At 36.9% G+C, this 25,091-nt stretch overlaps 4 protein-coding genes and 2 non-coding genes across 7 annotated transcripts; 5 read left to right on the top strand and 1 right to left on the bottom strand.

Moving 5' to 3' along the window:
• The first annotated feature begins 631 nt into the window (after positions 1 to 631).
• On the top strand, positions 632 to 5,046 carry LOC120261742. Its single transcript, XM_039269723.1, is given in 4 exon segments — positions 632 to 1,187; positions 1,190 to 1,249; positions 3,667 to 3,707; positions 3,780 to 5,046. Coding segments are annotated over 4 exon segments (1,299 nt in total). The 5' UTR covers positions 632 to 949; the 3' UTR covers positions 4,740 to 5,046.
• Positions 5,047 to 12,477: 7,431 nt separating this feature from the next.
• TRNAT-UGU lies at positions 12,478 to 12,549 on the top strand. The gene has a single exon. It is a non-coding gene; the product is annotated as a tRNA-Thr (tRNA).
• A 76-nt stretch (positions 12,550 to 12,625) lies between these two features.
• On the bottom strand, positions 12,626 to 12,698 carry TRNAF-GAA. Its single transcript has one exon. It is a non-coding gene; the product is annotated as a tRNA-Phe (tRNA).
• A 3,674-nt stretch (positions 12,699 to 16,372) lies between these two features.
• Positions 16,373 to 17,749, top strand: LOC120262295 (expansin-A10-like). The gene is made up of 2 exons (XM_039270387.1): positions 16,373 to 16,673; positions 16,775 to 17,749. The coding sequence occupies exons 1-2, from the start codon at positions 16,547 to 16,549 to the stop codon at positions 17,392 to 17,394; spliced, it is 747 nt and encodes a 248-aa protein (XP_039126321.1). The 5' UTR covers positions 16,373 to 16,546; the 3' UTR covers positions 17,395 to 17,749.
• A 1,726-nt stretch (positions 17,750 to 19,475) lies between these two features.
• LOC120260487 (chlorophyll a-b binding protein 4, chloroplastic-like) lies at positions 19,476 to 20,658 on the top strand. The gene is given in 5 exon segments (XM_039267973.1): positions 19,476 to 19,699; positions 19,702 to 19,723; positions 19,831 to 20,194; positions 20,196 to 20,247; positions 20,331 to 20,658. Coding segments are annotated over 5 exon segments (753 nt in total). The 5' UTR covers positions 19,476 to 19,518; the 3' UTR covers positions 20,465 to 20,658.
• A 2,383-nt stretch (positions 20,659 to 23,041) lies between these two features.
• Positions 23,042 to 24,881, top strand: LOC120260410 (transcription factor MYB54-like). Of its 2 annotated transcripts, XM_039267886.1 has the most exons (4): positions 23,042 to 23,108; positions 23,367 to 23,618; positions 23,727 to 24,089; positions 24,588 to 24,881. In XM_039267886.1, exons 2-4 carry the CDS (start codon positions 23,378 to 23,380, stop codon positions 24,833 to 24,835), a joined length of 852 nt encoding a protein of 283 aa, XP_039123820.1. In that variant the 5' UTR covers positions 23,042 to 23,108; positions 23,367 to 23,377; the 3' UTR covers positions 24,836 to 24,881. The 2 variants fall into 2 exon arrangements, with proteins under 2 accessions (XP_039123820.1, XP_039123819.1); XM_039267885.1 differs by lacking the exon at positions 23,042 to 23,108 and having other exon boundaries at positions 23,231 to 23,618.
• The last annotated feature ends 210 nt before the right edge of the window (positions 24,882 to 25,091 follow it).

Below are 25,091 nucleotides of genomic sequence, written 5' to 3'. Positions count from 1 at the left end.
TCATCATCTATATTTATGGGTTTTTTTTTCCATCTCTAATTTTGTTTTTATAATTATATATAATTTTCTATAACCTGCATTATTATTGCAAAACTTCTTCTGTAACATATGGTTAAACATTTTATCAAAAAAAAAAACATATGGTTAAACATAGTTAACCATGAATCCTTCCTAGACCAATATATGAAATGATCCTAACGCCTCAATGTTAGGTTTAACAAATGAAAAATCCAAGATTCTTTTTCCTTATTTATTAATAATTTTCTTCTTTTTAAAGTTTTTTCCTCACCTAAAAGAAGTTACCTAAAAACTTACATGCAATTATGTAAAATCTAATTATTCTTAAAAAACATAAACATATGCACCAAATAAAAAAAGAAAAACTTTAAATGAATGGGGATTAATATACCTTCTTCAAAATAAAAGGTATCATTTTTATTTATATTTTTCAGTATATGCAGGCAATTAAAAAGATTAACGGGACTAAACTAAAAAAACGAAACTTTAGGTTTGACCATCCGTTGACTCAGTGGTCAGCGTTGAAATTTTCAAGCATTTCAGTGGCAAACTAAAAACGTTTTGTTCCGCTTCAGTCTTCACCAACACCATCTTAATAAAAGAGACCCCTTCCTTTCCCTTTAACTAACCACCCACTTCCTCTCTCTCTCTTTCAGAGTCCCACACTGTGCCATAGACGCTAGGGTTTTGTTTCTTTTTCCATTCTCCTCCACGGATTCCACTGCGACCCAGTTCGCTGGCACCGCGCAAATGCCTCCCTCTTCTCTCTTTCGATGTCCTTTAGCTGTTTATATGGAGATTTTGCTTGGTCATTGGTAGATTGGGGTGTATTTGCTTGCATAGGGTTTGCAAAGGAGTAGCAAAGACGGGGTCGCTGTGTTGCGTGGCTGCCAGGCCGCATGGGTCGAGCACTGGCAGTGGAGACTGGTCCATGGCCCGGAGTGAGCCCTTCTGGCAGAACAACTCCAGCTTCTCCCCTCCGCTTTCGCGGAGATGGGACCTCCGGTTTCGCTCTGAATGTCGGTCTTTGGGGTCGCATGGTGATTCTTCGAATAGTAAAGAGAGCAGGAACTGGTTGAGAGGTGAAAGAGGGGAATTTGGACACAGCCACAGGTATTCCCCGTCCGATGGTGTTGGTTCCTATGTCGGCAGCCCCTCGGATAGTTTTTCTTTTACCACCATTTGACTCCGTCCTCGGCCATAGGTGTTAACCTTGACGATGATACTAGAGGTATGCCACAACTCTTTGATTTTTTTTTTTTTTTCTTAGATTTATTTCAACTTAAGGTTTCAGTTTTTGAGTAGTTTTTGGGAGTTTCTCAAGGTGTACCAAGTGGGCAATGGTTGATAATTGATGATTTTTTTGTCGCCGTCCCCACTGTGAAATACCTACAACCACTTGTTCCATTGCGGATGTTTAAAAATATAAGCTAATTTTTTTATGCATTCATTGAATGCCCCTCTTTAATTCTTTAAGGTGGTAAGTTTGTCATGCGGTTTGGTTTAGATGGATGTAATGCTTAAGGGGAGTAGTAGTAATTATTTGTGCTGCTTATAAAACAAAATATATTAATGTAACTTTGTAAAATATGAACATTTGAAATGGAACCATTCTGGCATATGTCCAGCATGATTAGCGGTGCCCAGACAATATAAGGAAGGGAAGCTTTAGGGTTTTGTAGAAAATAGAAATGCATCTCAAGCGATAAAGCAAAATTTTAATTGCATTATCTGCTGCATGTTATGCAAGGGACTTTTCTTTTGCATGGTGATTGATTCTTCAACTCAATGACTTCTTGTCATCAGATTTCTCTGCTTTCCCATCTAATTGTATATGTTTTTGTCTGGTTGGATATTGCCCACTGAGCGGGTCGAGGTACTGAAAGGCCTGTAAAGGAGTGGACCTCTTCCAGTGGGGATGTTTTATATGTTTAACATGAACACTATATTTTTCCCCTAAGAAGTTTGACATTTTAGCATTGATTTAAAGCAGCATCATATTTTGTGATAAACTATTTAGTGGTTTGTCCAAGTCTATACTTATAATTATGTTTTTGTTCTTGTATTATTTGTTACTTGTTAGCTTCTATTATTGCCTCATTCTGAATAATATGAGACAGATTTTATATCTCATCCTGATGGATGTGATTTTTCTAGTGGAGTGAATACGATAGGGTGCTGCAAAAACTTTGTTGAGTGTTTTACGTGAGAAAACATCGAGGATTTCAAACAAAACAATAAATAAAATTCAATACCTGCTATAGACTAAAATTACTAAATCCAAACCAATAAGGCTTGGATGTGAATGAGATTTATGTTGATGAAATGTGCTATAGTGTAATACACCTTCCTTTGGGCAAGCTTTTGGCAAGATTGTCGTGCTGAGTGTTCTGAACTCTACTTTTGGTAAATGGTTTAGTTGCCGTTGTCACAGGTCATTAGATATCGATGCTTGAAGCTTCATTATTGTGGCCTTATTCTATAATTTTGCATTTATGGGCTTCTTAATTTGTCTTAGAATAGTTTCCATAATTTAGTTGCACTAAAATCTTTGAGCTCTTTGGATAGATAGATGACCAGTATACCAAAAGAGAAGTATCAGTTGTGCGGTGTGTTTTCTGTGCAAACAGCGGAAATCTGGTGGCAGTTAGGTTTAAAAAAAAAATCACAGATAAGATAAACAAAAAAGTCATTTATTTATTTGTCTTAGTTTGTTAAAGCTCATCATGGTCTCATGGTTGATAGCTTAAGGTCCATCTCTACGAAATGTCTATTGTAGCTCATCAGGATTGCATACTTTTATCTGCCTGCTAATGGATACATAACACTGATAAAATAAGGTGTGTGTTTGGAACACCCAACTTGTCTTTTGTTTTTCCATTATAGCTTTTACCCTTTATTCACAGACTCGACTCCTCATATTCTTGCCTTGGTCTAACTTTAAGAATGCCCTTATGAGTTTTGCCACTGATTTCCTTGCTAAATATCTGTTCAATTAGTTTTTTATATCACAAATACCATCCCATTCCCAGGCCACATGAGTAGGTTCTATTCACTGGGTTCATAAAATCTACTTCTGGCTTTTACCCTTTGGCTGCTTCTCATCAAAAGATGCATTTTGTTACTCATATTCTCGCTATATTTATTGTTTGGAGGGTGTTTCACTGTTAGTCTTGCTGAACATCCAGACACTCCCTTTATAATATGGTTGCAGGTATATGCCCACCTCTACGCCCACCTCTGATGTGAATAGAGTTGAGCTTGAAGTTAATTAAAACAGACTAAAAGTTATTCCATGCTATCCTTGTATTTTGATGGTTGGTTGAGTGCAGGTTAAGTTCATGACATAAAAATCTGGAAATTGTCATGGCTGGAAGTTGAGAATCACATTATCTACCTAACATATGTCTTTATTGTTTGCCAATCCAACTGGGTATGGGCTAGTGAAAACCGACCTCATTCCCACACTTGAACTTCTTTCATAATTGGTAAACATTGATTGAACATCCTTTAATTATTTACATAGAACCATTCTATGTATTATTAGCATAAGACATCAATATATCTACTTGGGAGCCCATAAAAAATGTTGTTTGTTTTGTTATTCTTTAAATAATTCTTTGACTAACATTTGTTATTTTCTGCCAGAGCAAGCATCTGGTCCTCTAAGCTTCTCCCGTTTGCCAGAGGTATTCCTTGTTAGATTAAAAAAGCTCCTGATTTCTCCCTATGTGGCCTCTTACTCTTATTTGCTTGTATAGGTAACTTCAGGATTCTCACAAAGCATAGGTTCCACATCCTCTCGTTCAGATGGCAGTGAATATGAGAACACACTGAAAGCTCATGTTCCCTCCCGTCGTAGTTTCTCTAGTCGCTATTCTTTTATGTCAAAGCCAGTTCATCCAGTTCCGTTCACAGACTGCACCGGTGAAGGTGAAGAAGCCACTGGTTCTACCCCAGCTACTTACTCGAAAAGCAGTCCTCCCTCTGATTTTAAGTCGATTCAAGCATTTACTGAGCTCCATTCCCCCGGGGAGTTTGAGTTTGGTGGCTCCTCCAGGAGAGGAACTGGTCAATGGAGCAGTGCTAGCAGCATTGAGCTTGCTGATGTTTCTGAAACATTGGAGGCTGAATGCTCTAGTCTTTCATATAGCAACATTTATGAAGGAGCCAAGTGTTGCCTTTGTGAGAGGTTCCTCTCACAGAGGTCACCGTGGGGTTCTCGCCGAATTGTTCGAAATGGGGACATGCCTGTTGTTAGTGTACTGTCATGCTGGCATGTTTTTCATGCGGAATGCTTGGAGCGGACCACATCGAAAACTCAAAAACACGACCCTCCTTGCCCACTATGTGAGAAATCAGAGGAGAATGTTTGGGAGCAGTGGGCTGCTTGCAGGTTAAAGAATGGGGTCCCTCGATTGAAGCCATTAGGGGAGGAAGGACCCTCCTCGAAAGTTTGGACTTGTGGCCAAGTTGGAGATTGTGTGGAGAGGGCTTTACAAACACCTAAAAGAGCTAATATGCTTTTACTTAATCGGAATCGGCTCAAGAGGCAACTATCACTGAAGGGGAGTTCTGGAAAGGATTGGGCCGAGAATTCGAAGAAAAGTGGTTTTTATTCATCGAAGGTGCTTGATGGACGGAAACTCGGAGATCAGGTAACAGTTGCACACTCTAGGACTGCACCCTGTCGTCATTCTTCGGATAAAGTGACACCTTAAATTGACAAAGTTACAGTTCATGCTTCATATCTTCATCGGTTCCATTACCCGGGTTTTCTTCTGATGTTGAATTAGTGGAAATATCAGCTTTTTGGATCATCAACATGATGTTAAAGTTTGTATTTTGATGCTGGAAACCATGTTGCCCATGAAATCCCTGTCTGAAGCCTGAAACTGTAAGCAAATTTCTGCTGGTCTTAACTCCATTTTCATTGTTGTGCAATTGATCTCCGGTAATTTGTGCTGACATAATTTACATGTGGTTTTTATTGTTATCATGAACAAGATGTTTGTTGCTTTTGTTATACAAGTAACTCTTGAAAAGGAAGAATGTATTATAAGATTTACATCTCTTTATTTAAACAACATGAAAATTTAGGAGTGAAAGAAATTGACATAAAATCAATGAAATAATATGTCAAACACATTTACGTTTTTTTATATATTAAGTCTGTCAACTCATTCATATTTGCACAAGATTATCTTCATATATCGAACATTTGAACAGGAGAAAAATCTTGATCGTCCAACATTAGGGAAGAAGCATGTAGAAAATATTAAGGAAGGTATTATTTTTGTTTAACTATTGTAGGTCATTAACTTAAATTAAAACTCATTTTTTGACAAATAATTCTAATAGAGATGTAAAGAAAAACGTCGCATTCTTATATAGTAAAAAGAAAATCGTTTTCATACTCAAGTATTTGTATACTAGCAATGGTGTTTGCTTTTAAAAAAAAAAAAAAAAATCCAAAGTAAATAATAATTGGATAGATGATAGTTTGTATAACTAAACCTAATTTTCATGATATTATGCATAAAATTATAGTTGTTGTAAAATTTTTCTTCAAAGGTATGGGATTGGGTTGGAGTCCAACTGCCATACAGCAATGAATTTAAAACAAAAAGAAAGGATACATTTTAAATTTTTGGGAAAATTCTTTGTTCATACCTCGTAATTTTTCAAAACTTCCCAAAAATCACTCAACTTTTGCACACCCTTTTAGACACCCTCCGTTATATTTTTACATTCCTTTTAACCCTCATGAGTAAGTTGAAGTGGGTCCGCGATATGAAATTCTTTTTGCCCTATGAAAAGGTGGGAAAAAAATGGCGCCCGATCATAGCTTTTCTTTATGCATAGTTTTTCAAATTTTTTTTTTGCCTCCTGCTTGCTTTTTCTCAAACAAAGTTTAGAAGGCTCATATCTTGTTCTTCTTGTTCTTGTTCTTGTTCTTGTTCTTCTTCTTTCTTCTTCTCATTTGGTGTATTCAATTTTAGCTCTTGGAGTTAAATTATGGAGTGTTTTTGTGCTATTCTTAGATCTGACGGGGGAGGGGCGAGTGCTAATGTTCACGTGCACTTCTTGGGAATCGGTGTTAGAGTGAAATATGTGGCGATGAGGGTCTCGATATTTCCGTGTCGAGGTGAAGTTTATCACACGATGGACGTAAAAGCAGTATGTCTCATATAAAAGCGAGGTTGACTTCCGGTAGCATGTGTCGCGTGCACTCCATCTTCAAATGTTACATTGTTGATCTTGTTGTTGGGAGCGGATGATGTGGCATCGTATCCTCACGAAAGCGAGTTCTTCTCGTTGTAAGTTTCTTCTCGTTTATGTTTATATAGTTGTAGAAGTTAATTATTGTTTATTATCCTTGTCACTGTTTACATTTATCAAGTTTCCATTTAAACACTATTGTCTCCGATTAACTTATTAACTTATTATTTAACCTTTTGTTTTAACGTTTAAGATTTACGTTTATCGTTTAAATATTTTTGTGTCTCGTTTAAATATTGATGCGTGTTCGTTTAAACTAAAAGTGTTGGCGAGAATTGAATCTGGCGCTAAACACATTTCCACATCATGGCGAGCTCGAGGGGTGTGGCGTGCCTTCCTTCCTCATCCGATCAGCTGAAGTGTTGTGCGTTGGATATTGGACAGATGTTTTGAAGGCGTTGAACATTTCGAGAGGCGCTTAGGAATTTTGCAATCAAAAGGAATTTTGACTTCAAATTCTTGAAGAGCGAAACACGGTGATGTGGAAGGAAGCTTCGACTTCAAAAATGGCGTATAAGGAAGCTATATTCCCCATACCGAGACGATAGCGGTCGATGGATGAAAATCGCTGACTGCGTTTGCGACCTTTATGTGACGAGAAGACAACTGGGTGTCCTAGGCGAAAGAGGATCGAGTCGTAGCGTCAGAGGTCCGCATGAGTTGCGTTGTAGCCATTGCCACGTTCGGTCACGATCGCGAGATCGTGGAATGAATCATCTTGCAGACTAGGCATTGTGTATATACTTCTTATTATTGTTTAAATATTGAACTTTATATTTAAATATATCTCTTACGTTTTAAATATTTTTATTCTACTGTTTAGCTTCATTATTTTTTTATCGTTTAAAAATAAATTTGTATCCGCTTAAAATGTACTAGCGGGATGGTGCTCAGCGGTTCCCCAGTAATTAATACACGCTCGGTTCCCCAGCGTTTTCCACTCCCGTCGCACATAAAAAATCGGAACATTACATTATACTCTATAAAGTTATTAAGTAATAAGGATATTTTTAAGCGAGAAAATATTAAGTATATTTTTTGTTGTAATTACATTGATATTATTAAATAATAAGGATATTTTAAAGCGAGAAAATATTAAATTTAAAGCAGGAGAAACCTAAACTTAAGCAGAGAAAAGCGAAAGTTAAAGGGCGAAAAGTTATCATTACTCTGAGTTAAAATGAATGTTGATATTAGCCGATAATGAAAATGAAAAATGAAAGCAGAACCCTACCCGATAATGTACCTGCGGACTACAATATCATCCAACAAGAACGGAACCTCAAAAGCGAAGCAGGAATGAATTTAATTGAATTTAGATACATGTATATTTACATTGACAAAAATTTGTCATGTTCTTCGGAAAAATGAATTGAATTTAAAAGCGGTTTTACATTTGAAACTATTACACCTATACTGATGACTATGACCCGCTTGCGTACACTCCCCTACGGTTCGTTTTACGAGTAAAAGCGGAGTTTAAACAATTACATTGATATTTACACAATGAACTATATACTTAAACATCGAAAGTGTATGTTAAACAATGAATACGGATTATTAAAGAAAGAATCGTGTATACAAATATAGAAAAGAATGACTAAGAACCAGCTTTACGAAGACTCCCTCTCATGTGTGATGCTGGGTGCCCTCCCTCCCTAAGTATACGGGAAACATACCTTGTCGTGAGATAAAGGGACGTCGGTCTGTGATGCCCGTAGCTTCTCACCGTGAATGGCTGCTCGATAAACCGCATGAGCATAGGCCCAGCTGCGATCGACACTTCCTTTTTTACATGCGTGGGGCTTCGATTAGTCGTGAACAAGCGGGTACTGCGATCGCCGACTCGCCCAACTCCATGTCGATCTGAGGTCGAATAGGGTTCCGCTGTCGAGATATACAAGTTCGTATTAGAATGCCGATTATTTACCGAACAATATTACACAAACACAAATTATTAAAAGCACTTACCATTTCTAGCGCGTTTTTATCGTATTCTTCGCTTTGGCATGAAGAATAATGCACGTATTCTTGTTTTTCATTGTCGAGGGAGCGACGACATGGAAGTGGCCACTCATAATTATCGGGAGGATGGCGATGTCCACTTCATGCAAGTTGCTTGCGGCATCTCGATCATAGCCAGTCGTGGATTCAGTATGCGTCGTCGCCTGCTTTGAGCATGAGCAAGGCCGGTGGCGGGTGTGATGGAGCGGCGCCTCTTATAGCGATATGGCACTACGCTCGATGCGTCTTTTGCAAGATACATCACGAATCGTCCATCACGTAAATGCGTGACCATCTCGCTTCCCTCGAGCGGTCGAATAGATTGGCGCGTGTGGTGCTGACGGTCGATTTCTTCCACCGCGACGGTCTTTGTGGTTGAGCGGAACAAAAGACATGTAAACAATGTTGTAAGTATAAAATTAAGCGTTAAAGTATAAACTTTAAATTCTATATTGAATGTTTAAGCAGTAGCGGTAATATTTAAAAGGGTATCACTTATAAGTTAAATGTTATCTGTAAATTTTTAAAGCGTTAACGCTCGCTACTTAAATGGTAACTAAAAAGCAGTTTAAACAATATCATAAAAAAACTTCAAACTTACTTGTCCATAGGGCGGTTGAGGAAGATCCTTATCAACTCTCGCTTTCGTACTTATTGAGCGCGATTGGCAGCGTATTTTTTTCTTCGAATGAAGACTTTTCCGAAGTTCTTCTACTTTTATTGGCTTCCTTTAATGGGGGACACGACGGCGAGCATCAGCGGGAGACACTTCCTTACATGCTTCTTGTTCTTGTGGGATTGTATGCGCCTTCGATGCGGCAGCGGTCGGCCGTTAGTTCCACCGTGAATTCCACGCCGTTGAGGATAGACTCAGCGACCTTCTCAACCGTGAGTTCCACGGCGGCGATCATCGATGGGAGACCTAGCGTTGTCCAGTTGTTCTTCTTCATGGATTGTGTCCATCTTTGATGCCAGCCTTTGTCGCGCCGGTTCCACCGTATGCATGATGTCAGTCAACAGCGAGTCGGCGATCTTTTTCCACCGTGGCAAACTCGAGCGCCATCTTGATCTCCTCCACGTGATGGGCATGTCATCAGCGTTAACAACATCGACCGCCCGATGGTGCTGCTGCGATAATCGCTGCTATTATTTCATCGTCGGTAGACGCGGGTGGAGACGGAGGCGTTATTGTTTTCCTCTTTTTGCAAGCTTCTTCGAATGAGGCCGTCTTTGAAGGGCCGCCCCGATGATGTCCTCGTCGTCGAACTCCGAGCAGCGTATCCGTCCCGGGTGCTTCATTTGTTTGAAGGGAAGGCGCGATCGATTGTGATTGTGGCCCGGCCTTCAATGCCTCCACCCGAGCGGCAAGTCGGGGAACTCGGTCATCAAAATCGCGAAGCACTGCATGAGAGTTGCGAGTGACATCCTCGCCTAGTCTTGGCGGGGCTGCCGTTCGGGGGCGACGGTCGGGGAAGCCACGGTCGAGGCGGGGTGGGGGAGAGCTTCTCGGGCCTCGGCGAATGCGTTTTGGCACAGAGCGGGGAGAGCGGCGTCCGGTAGCGAGGAAGAGGTTGCCCTCTCATCTTGCCTTTGAGCAAGCGGTTCGGAGCGATAGCATCCAGACAGACGGTTGGCCGAACAAATACTTCTTTCATCGGCGATTCGCGGAACCAGCTCGAGAAACTAGCATGTGTAAAAGCAAACAATCTTAGCGAAATTATTTAGTTTAAACAATTAAAACTATATTTACACATGTAACTCGTATATTTAAAGCGTTATAACCTATTGTGTTAAAGCAGATGAAACAAACAAATTAAACATTAAACTAAAAGTTTAAGCGGTAGTTGAACAAAGTTAAGCGGTAAGTTATAATGTTAAAGCGATAGATGAATAAAGTTAAGCGGTAAATGATATGGTTAAACGTTAACGTCTACAGTTAAACAAAATATTTTTGAATTATTACCTCTTTTTCCTTCGAGAGATGACAAACTCGTCTCTCATCGTCGCTTGCTTCCGTAAGTATTTTTCACCGTAGACGAGCATCCTTGGGATCTTGCAGAAAGCGGACTTTCTTTCCCGGGTTCGGTCGACTCGTAAAACCGGATGTTAAGCGCTACAGTGCGACCCTTAACATACGCAGTGTTGGTCTTCTTCCCCGCGCATCTAGATTGCACTCGGGTAGCGGCTTGTGGTATGTCCTCCATAAGCCACTTGCGTCGCTTTGCGCCCATGCGTGGCGCCCCATTCGGGTAGATCATCGACATAATCAATGATCCGGTTAGGAACCGAGCGAGGAGGTATTTGGGAAGAGGATTGTACCGGGAGAAGTACACCATCGATGGTTTGGCAAAATTCTCCTCTCTCCCTCGTCCAGCGAGTTCTTTCGAAGAGTGCTCGATGGAGTCTGCGGTCTCTCGTCGTCTTCGATAAATACCTCTCTTGACGGCGACCGTGTTTTCTTCTTCGAAACACATTGCCTCCCCATCGCAACGCGGGCCGAGAACGATTGCCACATCTTGAGGCCCGAAAGTCGGCATGCTTTCCCGATCCTCGAGATTTATTGGTGCGGTTATCGTATCTCTGCAGCGGAGAGTCAAGAAGGGCCCGCTCTTGGTATACTGACTTCCAACTCGATGAAATCGTCGTGAGCGGTGTCCCTTCGGATGATCTCCCAATGTCGAGGGATCATGTGAACTTTCAATTCGCACGCGGTCTCCACTCTGGGTGCCGAGTAGCGTCGCCCGTTAACTAGATTGATCGCTCATAATCACAAGACTGCGTGATAACAGAGCACATTGTTAAGCGGAAATGTAATTTGTTAAGCGAGTAAACACTCGGTTCTTAAACAACGATATCATTTTTAAGCGATGGCGTATACTATTAAGCGAGTAGATACAAATAATTAAGCGGAGACGAACTAACTTAAAGCGGTAAAGCTCATTGTTTTAAAGCGGAGACCTCATTTTTACAAGCGCAACCATATCAGCGAAAAGGGTAGCGTAGATTATAAACATTACTACAAAGCACAACAATCGGGAAAAACCATTTCGATCATGATCAGTAGGCGAAAATGTAAAACAAAAACAAAAACCCTAAGCGAGACATCTCCTGCGAGACTAACAAAACCCCATTCCGATTAATCCCCGAAAAACTTGATGTCTTCCAACAAAAACAAAATCACAAACCAAAACCGAAAAATGTCTCTTCGTAATGTGAATAGTTAACAAAAACCATAATGAATACCTTTAGACGCAAAGTGACGAAATCTCGAATACTTTGGACGGGACTTCTTCTTCGAGGCACGGTGGAAAGGGAAGAGTGCTGGGTGGGAAGAAGAAAGTGGAGAGCCGAGTTGAGCTGGGAGTCGCGAGTTGAGAGAAGACAAGCAAAACTGTAATGCCTAAGAAAAACCCCACCCACTTCCTCCTACACGCACGAAATGGGTGCGACACGACTTCCCTGCAAGGCAGTTTTCATCCATAAAATTTTTAAATACACTCCGTTTAATGCAGATTCTACGTGCTTTGGGGGTTTCAAAATCATGGAGTTGAAAAGGAAAGGGTTTTGGGTATTCAAAACTATGGGGTTTTGTTTGGCAATTTAAGCGAAAGTTGTAGGGTTTTTGGCAATTTTCACTTAAATATATTTTGGAGTGTCACGTCACAATGGATTGATTGATTGATTGATTGTAAGTAAGACTTTTGGAACTGGATATGATGTATAACTTATGGAATGGTGAGAAACAAGTAGAAGAAAACTTGTGATAAGATGTGTTCATTTATTATCGTTGAGATTGCACACGCGATACAAGACTGAAGACTCTCGATTAATATATTAAACAACTATAGGTTAAAGCAAGTCCTTCTCCTCATCCTCGAGCCAGTATGATTTATTTTTATTTTTATTTTTTGTTTTAATTACAAATATTACTGATGCGTGAGGGATAAGCACACTTGAACAGTTGTACTTTACAATATTTATACTGACTTTGTCCCCTCATATAACAAATAATTATTGGCACTAGTGAGACTTTTTATCTAATAAGAATTTTCATGAGGCCGACATGATATATATTTAGTAATAATATAATATAATAACTCAATAAGCTTATCTCTTGCTACTAAACCATAATAGCTTACAAATTTGATACTGTTAACAATCTAATATAATTTGGCCCCTATAGCTCAGTGGTAGAGCGTCAGTCTTGTAAACTGAAGGTCTGTAGTTCGATCCTGCATGGGGGCATTTTTAATTATTTATAGAATAATTTGTTTTTCTTTTAAAAACAAAAAATTTATTTTTTAAAAAAGAAATTTTTAAATGCGGTGAGCGTGGATCGAACACGCGGCCTTCAGATCTTCAGTCTGACGCTCTCCCAACTGAGCTATCCCCGCATTGGATGTTTTTGGTTAAGAATAACATTATTTAAATTAAAATAAAGGTAAAAGTAACATTATTGTTTTATTAGTTAGTGTAATATATTTGTATTATCAGCCTTCTTTTTTTGTGAATGTGGTTTGTTTAATTTTGTATTAATTTGTGTTAATTTATTCAGTAGCATGCATGAGAACCATTCAAATTCAAATATATGATTCTTTTTATCTCTTAAGTCAAAAAGTCTTGAGATTGGAAAGTCACCACCACCTTACCCTTTAAATTGAAGATTCAAATTTCATAGGCACCTCTCTTTAAAATTCTCATCTAATGGTAACAAACAATTCACTTTATTCCCCCACATTTCCTCCCAGCTTTACACTTGTAAATGTATAAAGCTTGTTGTATAGAATAATTAATAAGAGAATAATTTCTATGAAGAGTTGCTCTTGAATTGAACATCATATGGAATCAAGTTCTTATTCATCTTCTTGTTCATGCTAAAGTATTCAATGAAATTCAGGTGGTTGTGCATTAGTTTCAGTGAATTAATATAACAGTATAAGGGTCATTTCAACGGTGTTTTTTTTTTTTGGCTTCAAAAATGAATGAATGAATAAATAAATAAATAAAAAAAGATGAGAAAAAAATGATAAAAGGATTTTGAATGGGGAGTGAAGAGAGTGTGAGGGCTGAGCTTTGGGAAAAACAAAAGGCTGTCTTTTTGATTGTTTTCGTTGTGGGACAAATATCGAGTCATTTGAAGTTTTTGAGCAGAGAGAATATAAAACTGGTGGAGAAAAACAGATGCTCAAAAAATATCTCAAGGGTGAAAAAGTTCGAAGAACTACATATATATATATATTCATGTTATGAATTATTTTCAAATGATTTACTTTTACATATATAAATAAATTATTTATATAATTAAAAATAAAAAGCTGAAATGACCACTCTTCAGTTTTAACTTGAGGATTTATTTAATTAATGGACCAATATTGTACATACATACACCTATAATCATTTTATTTAATTAATTAGGATGGTCCAGTTGCTAATAAAACAGAAGCAAACAAAAGAGTAGGTAGTTGAGGCATTCCATTACTGCATAACTCAATTGAAACATCATTGAGTTGTTCCCTCATTTTAAGATTAAACAAATCCATACAACAAATAAAAATTTAACTTCTTATGATCATAAAGCAATACACAACAAGAAAGAGGTGTCATAGTGCTTCACTGCTGTGTCTTATCAGATTAAGAAGTTGCAAGGCAAGTTCACAACATTTGAAAGGAAAGGAAATCAAAATGGCAAAAAGAGAAAGAAAAATGCAGTAAAAAGTAAAAAACATGAATAAAAAAAAAAGTGATTGGAAATTGAAAACACAGAACAAGAAACACATGGCAGTGTGTATTGAATGAGGTGAGTTGGTTGGTTGGTTTTCTGTTTTCTAATAGGACAGTGTCATCAACAACACCATCCCCTGTTCTGCTCTGTTTTCTGTTCTTGCCCATGTGCAAGTACACAGAGATTGTATTAATGGGATGTGTATTTAAGACTGTTGAGCAGAATGAATCAGCTTTCTCTGATGTTTTCTCAACCACATTCTCTTCTTGTGCTTTCAATGTTTTACCATGGTTGGTAACTTGGTTACACTGCATGGCTTCTTCTTTTGGTTTGGTTTGGTTTGGACCATTTGGTCCCTTTGTATGTTTGACTGACTTGATTTGGTTTGGTTAGAATGGGGTTATGAGTTCTGTATTTTGATTGGGTTTGGTTTGATTAAAAAGTTTTATGTGCTTAAATTTCTTTTGATTTAAAATTTAAAATTAAAAAAACAGTTAAATAATCTTGTGATTGATTGCAGAACAGGTTAAAAAAAAAAAATAAAAAATAGATTCGGTCAGTCAAGTATTTTAAATGCTTGTAGTTAGTACAGTACCATGGTTAGTGAGTGGTTACAATCTCTATGGTACTCTGCATTGCCTCTTAATTTAATGGGAAGTTATAGCGAAAGTATTTCAATTTGATGGTTTGTTTGTATAATTTATGTACTGATCTTATTGTTTTTAAAGTCTTTGACCCAGAAATAAGGCTAAGTACTGATCCACTCCCATTCTTTCATTTTCGAAAATTAAAAATATATATTTTTAAAACCCCTCAAATTTCTTAAGAAATACTTTATTTTTTTAAAAATGAAATTTTATATATTATATTTGGATTATTATAAATAACAATAAATTCAAATATTATGGCTAGCCATTTAACTATCATGAATAACAATTTACTAAATATAAAAAATTCAAATTAATTATATTATTTTGAGAATAAAAATAGCAAAAGAATTAGCCAGAGAAGATGGCTGGCTTTTAAAGATAGAATTTTAAATAAAAATTATAAAATTATTTTTGAACATATAAAAGGAAAAGATAATGATCTTCCGACAGACTTTCCCGACTAATGTTTCTTCAACAAATATCTGAAAAACCTCCTTAAAATTTTTTTGTAAGTATAAACCCTTTACTTGTCCATACGCTTAGTAAAAGGTGGGGATTACAAAGCCAGTAAGTTCCTCCGTACCTTTACTAATGTGGGAGTAAAGCTACATTACCAAACCTTAGCTAGTTCATACGCTTAGCTATAACGGGAATTATAAAACCAATAAGTTCCTCCGGGTATATGCTAATGTGATAGCTAAGCTTACTTTCCTAACATTTCTTTCATGGATGCACTATAACTTCCTCTGGAATTAGTTTTATAGGAGTACCTTTATTATCATATGCCTCCAAATATTTTGACGCAAAAAATCAATCTTGTTGTGGAAATTGCAAAAATCCAACTCCTTCTAAATATCAAGAAAAAACTCATGAAAACCTTTTAGAATTTAGTAAATGTAGCTTATTCGATGAATTAACTCTTGAACCTCCCTTAGATCAACTGGTAAATCTAGACTTCTTATATAACCTAATTTCTTCTGGTCATATTGACATTGATGATATACCAAGAACAACTAGATCAACTAGCAAACCTAGAAGAAGAATCTACGATAAAAAGAAAAACTTGGGTGAAGTAACTCGGAGAATATTTTTGAAACAAACCCAACCTCAGAGATTACACCTATCTATAGTATAAAAATTCCGTGTAGAATTCAAATTAATGACTGGATTCTAGATGTACTAGGACTTATTGACACTGGATGTTCTAATTCTGTCATAGATGAAAGCTTAATTCCATCTCAGTATAAACAAAAAATTCTTTTAGAAAAACAGTATAAGGCAGAACAAATGGATGACCAATTATTTACATATACTCAACAATTAGCACCTTATAAGATTAGTTTTTTCCAAGGAAAACAACTAACAAATTATTTACATTTCAATGGAAATATAAGTTTAAGAAATTTCAGTACTAGAAGAACCCGGTTTATTATAGGATATTAAAATTGGATTAAAAGATGTATATTATACAGAAGAGTTAGTAATAGTGACTAGTGATAACACTTGATTTATTGATTATTGTGAAAAAAAAAAATTCAATATTATTATTATTATTATTATTATTTAAAATAAAGCAGTTAAGGGTTGGACGAATATTTTATCAGAAGTTGAAAAGGAGTAGTCACATGGCTCTGCTACACAGTATTACTTTGTTGTTTCCATTCTGTTAACTCTGTTCAGAGAAAAAAAGTATGAAACTACCACCTTCATCCTCCATCAACCCCATCCCATGCTGCATGCACCTTTTCACCATTACCACTTTCCAATATAACTGTCACCTCTTTCTCTCTCTCTCTCACTCTCCACACTTCTATTTAATCACCCCCCCCCCACCAAACTCAACCTCTACTCCTGCATACACCAAACCACAATGGCTTTCATCTTCCTCTCTTTCATCTTCTCCTTCTTCTTCTTCTCCTCTGTTCATGGCTATGATGCTGGCTGGACCAATGCTCATGCCACCTTTTATGGAGGTGGTGATGCCTCTGGGACAATGGGTATATATATATATATATATATGTGATGTTATATACTGTTTTTATTCTTGATAAAAGTATACTCTAGTATATGTTTTTATTTACACTCTGTTTTTACACAGGTGGAGCTTGTGGGTATGGTAACTTGTACAGCCAAGGGTATGGCACAAACACAGCAGCTCTAAGCACAGCTCTGTTCAACAATGGTCTCAGTTGTGGAGCTTGTTATGAGCTCAAGTGTGTGAGTGATTCTAACTGGTGTTTGCCAGGTTCCATTGTTATAACTGTTACAAACTTTTGTCCTCCTAATCCTTCTCTCTCAAACACTGATGGTGGATGGTGCAACCCTCCTCTTCACCATTTTGATCTCTCCCAACCTGTTTTTCAACACATTGCTCAGTATAAAGCAGGGATTGTCCCTGTTTCTTATAGAAGAGTTGCATGTAGGAAGAAAGGAGGGATAAGGTTCACCATTAATGGTCACTCCTATTTCAACTTGGTGCTGATTACTAATGTTGGAGGTGCAGGTGATGTGCATGCAGTGATGATCAAAGGGTCAAAGACTAAATGGGAACCCATGTCTAGAAACTGGGGACAAAACTGGCAGAGCAATACTTATCTCAATGGCCAGGCCTTGTCATTCAAGGTGACAACCAGTGATGGTCACTCTGTGACCTCCATGAATGTTGCTCCTTCAGGCTGGTCCTTTGGCCAGACCTTCTCTGGTACCCAGTTCCATTAAGGACAACAAGTAGAAAGACAAAAAGAAGAAGAGCCTCTGTTTTTAAGGATTGCTCTTCAGTATTTTCTGGTATCAGTTGTGTTAGTGTACTAGTTTTAGTAATAGTAGTTATTGACTTATTGTTGCTGTTGTTTGGAAGAGGTGGATCATTAGCACCCTCCAAATGGGATTGAGTTTATGATGTATGAACTTCAAAGTTCAGTAATGAATTATTTTTGTGGTTTTTGAGATCTTTCAGTGAGTTAAAGAGAGATGTTTTGGGAATTAGAAAGCGTTTGACTGCATGAATACTTTGTTGTGTTGTTTGTTTCTATGTTGGGTGTGTAAAGTTCATGGGATGCTGTGAATTGTTTGCTGAAACAACCTTTGATAATCAAAGAATTTGGTTGAGTGACCTCTTGTTTTCTTATTTTTTTAAAAAAATATAACTGTATGTATTATTCATTTATTTGTTTAAAACCATGTTTGTGGTCATAAAGTATGCAAATAAGTTTCAGTATGTCTTTAGTAGTTTATTATCTGCATATGTATGAATATTGTTTGCACTTTTAACTATCTTTTAATAAATAGAATGCAGATAACTACATCACATTGCTTTAATTTGAAAATCATAAACATAGATGAGTCAGTTATACTTCATTTCTTTTATATCATTTTATATCCTGAATTTGCTTTTTTTATTTGTTCAATTTTGTTATTAAACAGAAAATTTGGTGTTTTATGCGGTTTGTTCAAACAAGGCATTTTATTTTATTTTATTTTTTCTTTTTAATTTTGAAAAGTGAAAAAGATTCTCAAGTGTGGTTGCAGAAAATCCCCTAAAAGGATTTCTCTGGTCAAACAAACTTTTTGACGGAACTTGAGTCGCGTGATTTGCGTCTCAAACTTCAAAAAAAAAAAGAAGAAGTATTTAATAGTATATCTTTACTAATTAAATAATATTTTTCCGTTGTAATACTTCTATTTATTTATTTTTGTATAGAAATTGAACCAATAGTGCCAAACAGAGGTTATAATTTTTTTTTTATAAATAAAGGAAATTGCAACAAATAACAACACATAATAAGGGTAGAAGAATTGCCAATTTTTTTCACTCTTTACGAACTGGTAAAAATAGTTCATTTAATGCAGGGTACATATAATTTTCATTATATTAAAGCTTATTTTTTCCCCCAAAAACTTAACAAAACTCTGATAATACAAAGATGACTTTATAAGATAATATGTAAAATATGAATAAAATAAAATTACAATCACCGCATCAATATTATCCAACATAAGATTATGAAATAGAGAAAAATAAATGCATTGTTTTCAAAAACCCTCAAAAAATGTTGAAAGCATGTTTTTTCTTTCATTATTTCAGACACCTCAATTACTCAATTATTACAAAGAATTATTTACCATGCCACCAGTAATATGAGATATCCTTTATTAATTTTTATAGGTGTAGGTTTTTTTTTTAATAAAATAGATAAATCACATATATTACTTACAACAACATTAAAACCATAGAAGATAATAAGAGTTACAACAACATTAAAACCACTAACTATGGTAGGATACACAATAAAAAAGTTGATAAAACAGACATAATTAGATAATGTAAAAGCATGTCTCACTCTAACAAATACATAACGACCTTAAACGGCAAAAATTATTATTATTATTATTATCATCATCATCATCAAAGAAATTGTACACCAAAGAAGAATGGGCTTGCGGGCTAAAAATTTGCAATTGAATACCCAAAGCTCTCCAATCTTGTCTAGAAAAATAAATCTAAACCTAAAAATGCCACGTGTGATGCATCCATTGGATGATGTTGGATCCCCCTCATCCCAAAGCAAATAACAAATGTTTGCAACCAGCCAATAGAATCACAGGAATAGATTCTCAGATTAAACTATTAGATAAGGAAATAGATCACAGCCACTGGCTCCCATTGGTCGGCTATACCATCCATTGAATCTCACCCGTCCAATCCCCAAAATCTCTTAAAACCAACGGCTAGATTCAACCCATCATTCCCCGCCACAAGAACCCCTTCTCACATGCAATACATAGCAATAACAAAAGCAAGCAAGCAATTCACCATCACTGCAACAATCATTCACACCGGAAATGGCATCAGTAACAAGCCAAGCATCCCTCGCCGTCTTCCGGCCATGCTTGTCGAAATCAAGATTTCTAACTGGTTCATCCGGCAAATTACCCAGAGAGTTCACTGCCAGGACTTCCCCGGCAATCACTTCACAATCATTCAAGGTACAAGCCAAGAAAGGCGAGTGGCTGCCCGGTCTACCCTCCCTGCATACCTTGATGGAAGGTGAACATACAAAACAATAGTTGTAATCAGAACATGTGTTCATTCCAAATACCAAAATGTTATTTAGTCTACTAAAACATTTGCATGCACACTCTACTCTTTGTTAGCTTGCCAGGTGACAATGGGTTTGACCCACTTGGGCTTGCTGAGGACCCGGAAAACCTCAAGTGGTATATACAGGCTGAGCTCGTCAATAGCCGGTGGGCAATGCTAGGCGTTGCAGGGATGCTTCTCCCAGAGGTCTTTACTAAGATTGGCATCATAAACGCGCCCCAGTGGTTTGATGCTGGGAAGGCTGAATACTTCGCATCATCATCCACATTGTTTGTGATCGAATTCATCCTGTTCCACTACGTCGAGATCCGTAGGTGGCAGGACATTAAGAACCCCGGCTGCGTCAACCAGGACCCAATCTTTAAGAACTATAGCTTGGCACCGCATCAGTGTGGATACCCTGGAGGTCCATTTAACCCCGCTTAACTTTGAGCCGACTGAAGAAGCCAAGGAGAAGGAGCTTGCCAATGGTAAACATGAACAATCACTAAACATGATCACAGTAAAACAAACAATTATATGACAAAGTTTAACTTGATGTGTATGTTTGCAGGGAGATTGGCAATGTTGGCATTCCTGGGCTTTGTGATTCAGTACAATGTGACTGGAAAGGGTCCATTTGAGAACCTCCTGCAGCACCTGTCAGACCCATGGCACAACACCATCATCCAAACTTTCTCACGTTAGATGCATATACATATGTTTGTGTGTGTGTGTGTGTGTGAAAGCATTGTTGGTGCTCTGTTTGTAACATTGTTGGAGATGGCATTTTGAGTGAGATTTGAGACATAATGAGAGCATGAAGAGAAAATGAATCACTCCTTCCCATGTATATTAGAACTTTTCTCATATTACTGCAATGCAATCTACTATATTTTCTATGTTCTGTCTATAATTTTGCTGCTCTTGAGTTAAGATACAAAGTTGACAATCTGGGTACATAATATAAATGCAATCAACTTGAAGTTAGATCCACAATCTTCACAAGTCATTCCCTATGAGATTAATTTTATTTTTTATTTTTTGAAAGAGCATTATGATAATTTGATATGAAACTGTTTCATCTCATAACTTTATTCTGTCTATGTTGCCGTGCTACTGAGGTCAGATCCAAAGTTTATGATCAGAATGTTCATAAATCACTATTTTCAACCAACTTGTAGATCAGAATGTTCACAAGTCATTCAATGAGAATTGGATGTGAAATACCACTGTTTTCTCTGTTGTGTCTACATTTTTGCAGATATTGATTTAAGACAAAAATTTAATGATCTAGACGTAATATAAATCAATCTCCTTCAAAAAGAGAACACTGTTTGGAATCTGCATCTTCCAAAGTTATTCAGTAAGAGAATTCAAGCTGGAATTCTCTCATTTCTCAACTAAGATAAAGAGCATGTTGGAATGGCCTCCACCCTGTTCTGTGACTTCTCTCTCCACTTTGTCCTGTTAGTGACTTAAGATACAAAGTTTACGATCTAGGCAAATGATTTTTTTTCCTTAAAAATTGAATTAGATCTACATTTTCACTTGGCATTTGGCATAAGCATTGAATATGGAACTTATTTCATCTTACAACTATGATAAAAATAAAGTTTATAGCTAATGCCATCTACTTTGTTTTCTCTTATCTGTCTACACTTTAGCAGCTACTGAATTAAGATACAAACTTTATAATCTAGTCAAAAATCAGTATGAGAATTCAAAACAAAAATTATTGAATCTCACAACCATGATTAAAATGGCAACAATCCTGTCTAATAGTCTAATATGGTATTTCTGGAACAAAATTTAAAAAGATTAAAACATATGCAGAGGAATATGATGGTAATCAATGATAGTAATCAACTTGAGCATAATTACCTCTCTGATGGTTTTTTTCACCCTTGCTATGTAGGCAATAGCTTTAATTTCCAATCAAGCAAAGAGCAATCCCTGTTATATTTGCTAGTGAATTGTTGTGGCAGAGCATGCTTGCGTGTTGCTTAAGCTTACTGAATAACAAATAATTTGTATGAATATATGTTCTTGTTACAATCCATACCAATGTAGTCAAAGTACATCAAGGGGTAGTGTCTTGTACAGTACAAGTAGAAATGCAGATTTGATACCTTAATCTAATTGTAATAGAATATTCAAGAGGAACATGTCAACATTTGTATTTGAGACTCATGTTAAGCTTAGATGATCCACAGTATGCGATGCTTCTATCCACAAATGATATGCCCACAGATAATTTATGGGAAAAATATCATCTTATCAAGAAGATAGCCAAGAACAGCTTGTCTATACATCAGCTGAAAAACCGAAAGCTGTTTGAATAAGATCAAGGCAAGTGGCATCAAAATTATTAATTCCACCTGTGGTTGTTTTCTATCTTTCAAACAGAAAAAGAAGTATTCATGGTCATGGATGACCCGCTCAATTTTAGCCCTTCCAAAACACAGCCAAGTTTAGTATGTCAATATAAGACAGGTGCAGCTAAACATCACCAGGTACTGTTTTCGTACCAGTTGCCAACAGTCCTTGGTGTCGCCACATTGAATTTACACTGATTACTAACTCAAGCTAAGCAAAAAAACTACATTTATCCTTTACATTTAGCATTTCAAGGTGTGAAATGCTTCTCAAGTGTTTGTTTCTCAAGAGTTGCAAGAAGACGTTAAATAAATGAATGGTATCTTTTCTATTTTAAAAACCAGAGTGTAGGCATCTTTAAATGCTTATTTCAGAGGGCAGGTTGTGACTTTAAAACCATGAATGCATGTGCATGCATTTACTTAGATGATTTCATGTGGGTTGTTGGAGAGGTTACTGATTTATTTGTCTTCCATTGGGGTAAAAATCTACAGTCTAGACTATTTTTCCACCTACCAAAACTCTCAGTTGTTTTCTGGACAATAGCACCTCACTTCTCCCTTCTTCCCCTGCAAAGAGGGTGCATTCTTGTTGTAGGGTTGCCACACCATTAAATGATACTTCTATCACTGGGCACCACACTGACTCAAATGAATTGGCTTTGAAAAGGAAAACCTCTCCTTAATAATGTTTCTGAACGTTGAAACTGAATTCCAGGACTTACCTACTGGCAGTAACTAATGCCTCAAATTCACAAACAAGAATACATAATGAAATTGTTGAACAAGATAATAAACAAAGATGAGCAAGTAATGGTGTCTTTCTTGGATTCTTCCAAGCAATCAAGAACATGTGTTTGTCATATCACTGTTCCTGTTTCACTTGTTTCCATTGGACAAGCTGCCTCCTTGATGTCCTTAATATGGTAAACGAAGACTCAGCTTTAACAAAGGAGACAGTGGAAAAGCTCAAGGTTAGTGATCCTAGTGTCTTAAATTCTAAATAGTCCTCATGTTAACAGACTGACTTTTGTATCTTTTTACTTCTTCACCACCTTTCCTCATTTTTCATACATTTTTCTCATTCCTTCTCCTTTTCCTCTGTATTATAAATGAGCATAACCCTGCAACACTGCACATTGAAGCAATGTCAAAGAGAACATTCATCCAAGCACCAGATGTTTCCTTTAGCTCTAATTACCATCCATCCTCTTCTTCATCTACAAATGTAGTTCTTGAAGAAATGGACTCTCTCTCCATCAAGCCTTACTGCGCCAATGACTTAAAGAAGAGAGACAATGCCAGTGTGGAAGAAGAAAGCCAGGATGGAGAAAAGAACAATGGTTTTATTGGCTGTAGTTTCACAAAGGTCAGTGCCAGGGGCCATTGGACACCTTCAGAGGACTCCAAGCTCAAAGAACTAGTAGCTTTATATGGCCCTCAGAATTGGAACCTCATTGCGGAGAAGCTAGAGGGAAGATCAGGTAAGAAAGATAAAAATTTACATACCTTCTCTTCTATAGGATTTTCTCTTTCACGGCTTCTTCTATATTAAAGACTCACTCCTGCTATGAATTTTGGTAACTTGATAGGTAAGAGTTGTAGGCTAAGATGGTTTAACCAACTGGATCCTAGGATCAATAAAATGGCATTCAGTGAAGAAGAAGAAGAGAAGTTAATGGCTGCTCATAGATTCTATGGGAACAAGTGGGCACTGATAGCAAGGCTATTTCCGGGGAGAACAGACAATGCAGTCAAGAACCAGTGGCATGTTTTAATGGCCAGAAAGTATAGGGAGCAGTCCAGTGCTAATAGGAGGAGGATGTTGAACCAAAATGTAACAAGAAAGATGGAGGAAGAAGCTTCAGTGAGAACAGCTTGCACATTTTCTAGTCCTATGGATGGTTCTACTCAGTCACAACAGAACAATGGAGGAAATGCAGTTTCCAGCTTTGGTGGGATTTCCTCATACCATATCCTTTTTGTCTTATCATTTTATGCTGTAGTTTATTGAGTTTTTTTTGGTAAATATTCATTTGATTCTTGTTGTCCAAGCTCTGAATTGCTGTTTCTCAAGTTCATTACATGCATGGTTTCTGACATTTTAGTTATCTGTCTTGAAATTTGGAATGCCATAAGCAATCTATCTACACATCAACTTCAATCATAATATCAAATGAAAAAGAGAAATCTAGAAAACAAGTTCAATCTTTAAATATGAGAAGATGTGTCCTAATCACTCATGTCAACATAAAAGCTGGAAAAAAAGTAGCTTATATAGAATAAACAATAACCTGTGGTTTTTGCAAGCATCACCCAAAACATTTACGTAAGCATGGTAAATAAACTTTCAGAAATCTTAAATAATAAAAGTACAAAAGTCACTTCAGTTTTTACTCTGTTTACCATAAAATTGACCAAATTTTCATTCCATTGATTGGTTCGATTTTCAGGTACAAAGGTAGATGACATTCTATACATATATGGCAGCAATTGGCCTTGGGAGAGGTCAAGAGATGAGTCTTTTATTGACATTACATATCATCCTTCAACCAATGAGGCAATGCAACACACAAGTTACCAATCCAGCATTGTAACTACAGAATTTTCATCTTATGAAGAGAACAAAGAAGATAGCCACTTTGAACCAATGAACACTTCACTGCCTTTCATTGATTTCCTCGGAGTAGGAACACTTTGAAGGAAATATCTCAGAGAACCGACGCAGTTCTAAGGCACACATATCACTACAAACAAAATGTAGAAGGACAAATGTTTCCATGTGTTTGTTTGAATGAGGAAAATAAGACAGACAAACCAAAGAAAGACGATGTACTTGACACAGCATTTTACTCCTTGTTCTTTTTGCATATTCCATTGATTTTTTTTTTCTACTTGCTTTTTTCTCTATTTTCTTCAGTCTAAATACAATCAACCTCGTAAGCCTTTTTCACTAT

The sequence above is a fragment of the Dioscorea cayenensis genome, chromosome 5 (genome assembly GCF_009730915.1).
Source record: "Dioscorea cayenensis subsp. rotundata cultivar TDr96_F1 chromosome 5, TDr96_F1_v2_PseudoChromosome.rev07_lg8_w22 25.fasta, whole genome shotgun sequence".
NCBI lineage: Eukaryota > Viridiplantae > Streptophyta > Magnoliopsida > Dioscoreales > Dioscoreaceae > Dioscorea > Dioscorea cayenensis.
This window is presented reverse-complemented; position numbering and strand designations above follow the sequence as displayed.

Coding starts and splice junctions, on each gene's coding strand:
- LOC120262295 (XM_039270387.1), top strand. CDS start 16,547: ATGGCTTTCATCTTCCTCTCTTTCATCTTCTCCTTCTTCTTCTTCTCC. Junction 16,674..16,774: donor TGATGCCTCTGGGACAATGG/GTATATATATAT, acceptor GTTTTTACACAG/GTGGAGCTTGTGGGTATGGT.
- LOC120260410 (XM_039267885.1), top strand. CDS start 23,282: ATGTCAAAGAGAACATTCATCCAAGCACCAGATGTTTCCTTTAGCTCT. Junction 23,619..23,726: donor GAAGCTAGAGGGAAGATCAG/GTAAGAAAGATA, acceptor GTAACTTGATAG/GTAAGAGTTGTAGGCTAAGA. Junction 24,090..24,587: donor AAATGCAGTTTCCAGCTTTG/GTGGGATTTCCT, acceptor TTCGATTTTCAG/GTACAAAGGTAGATGACATT.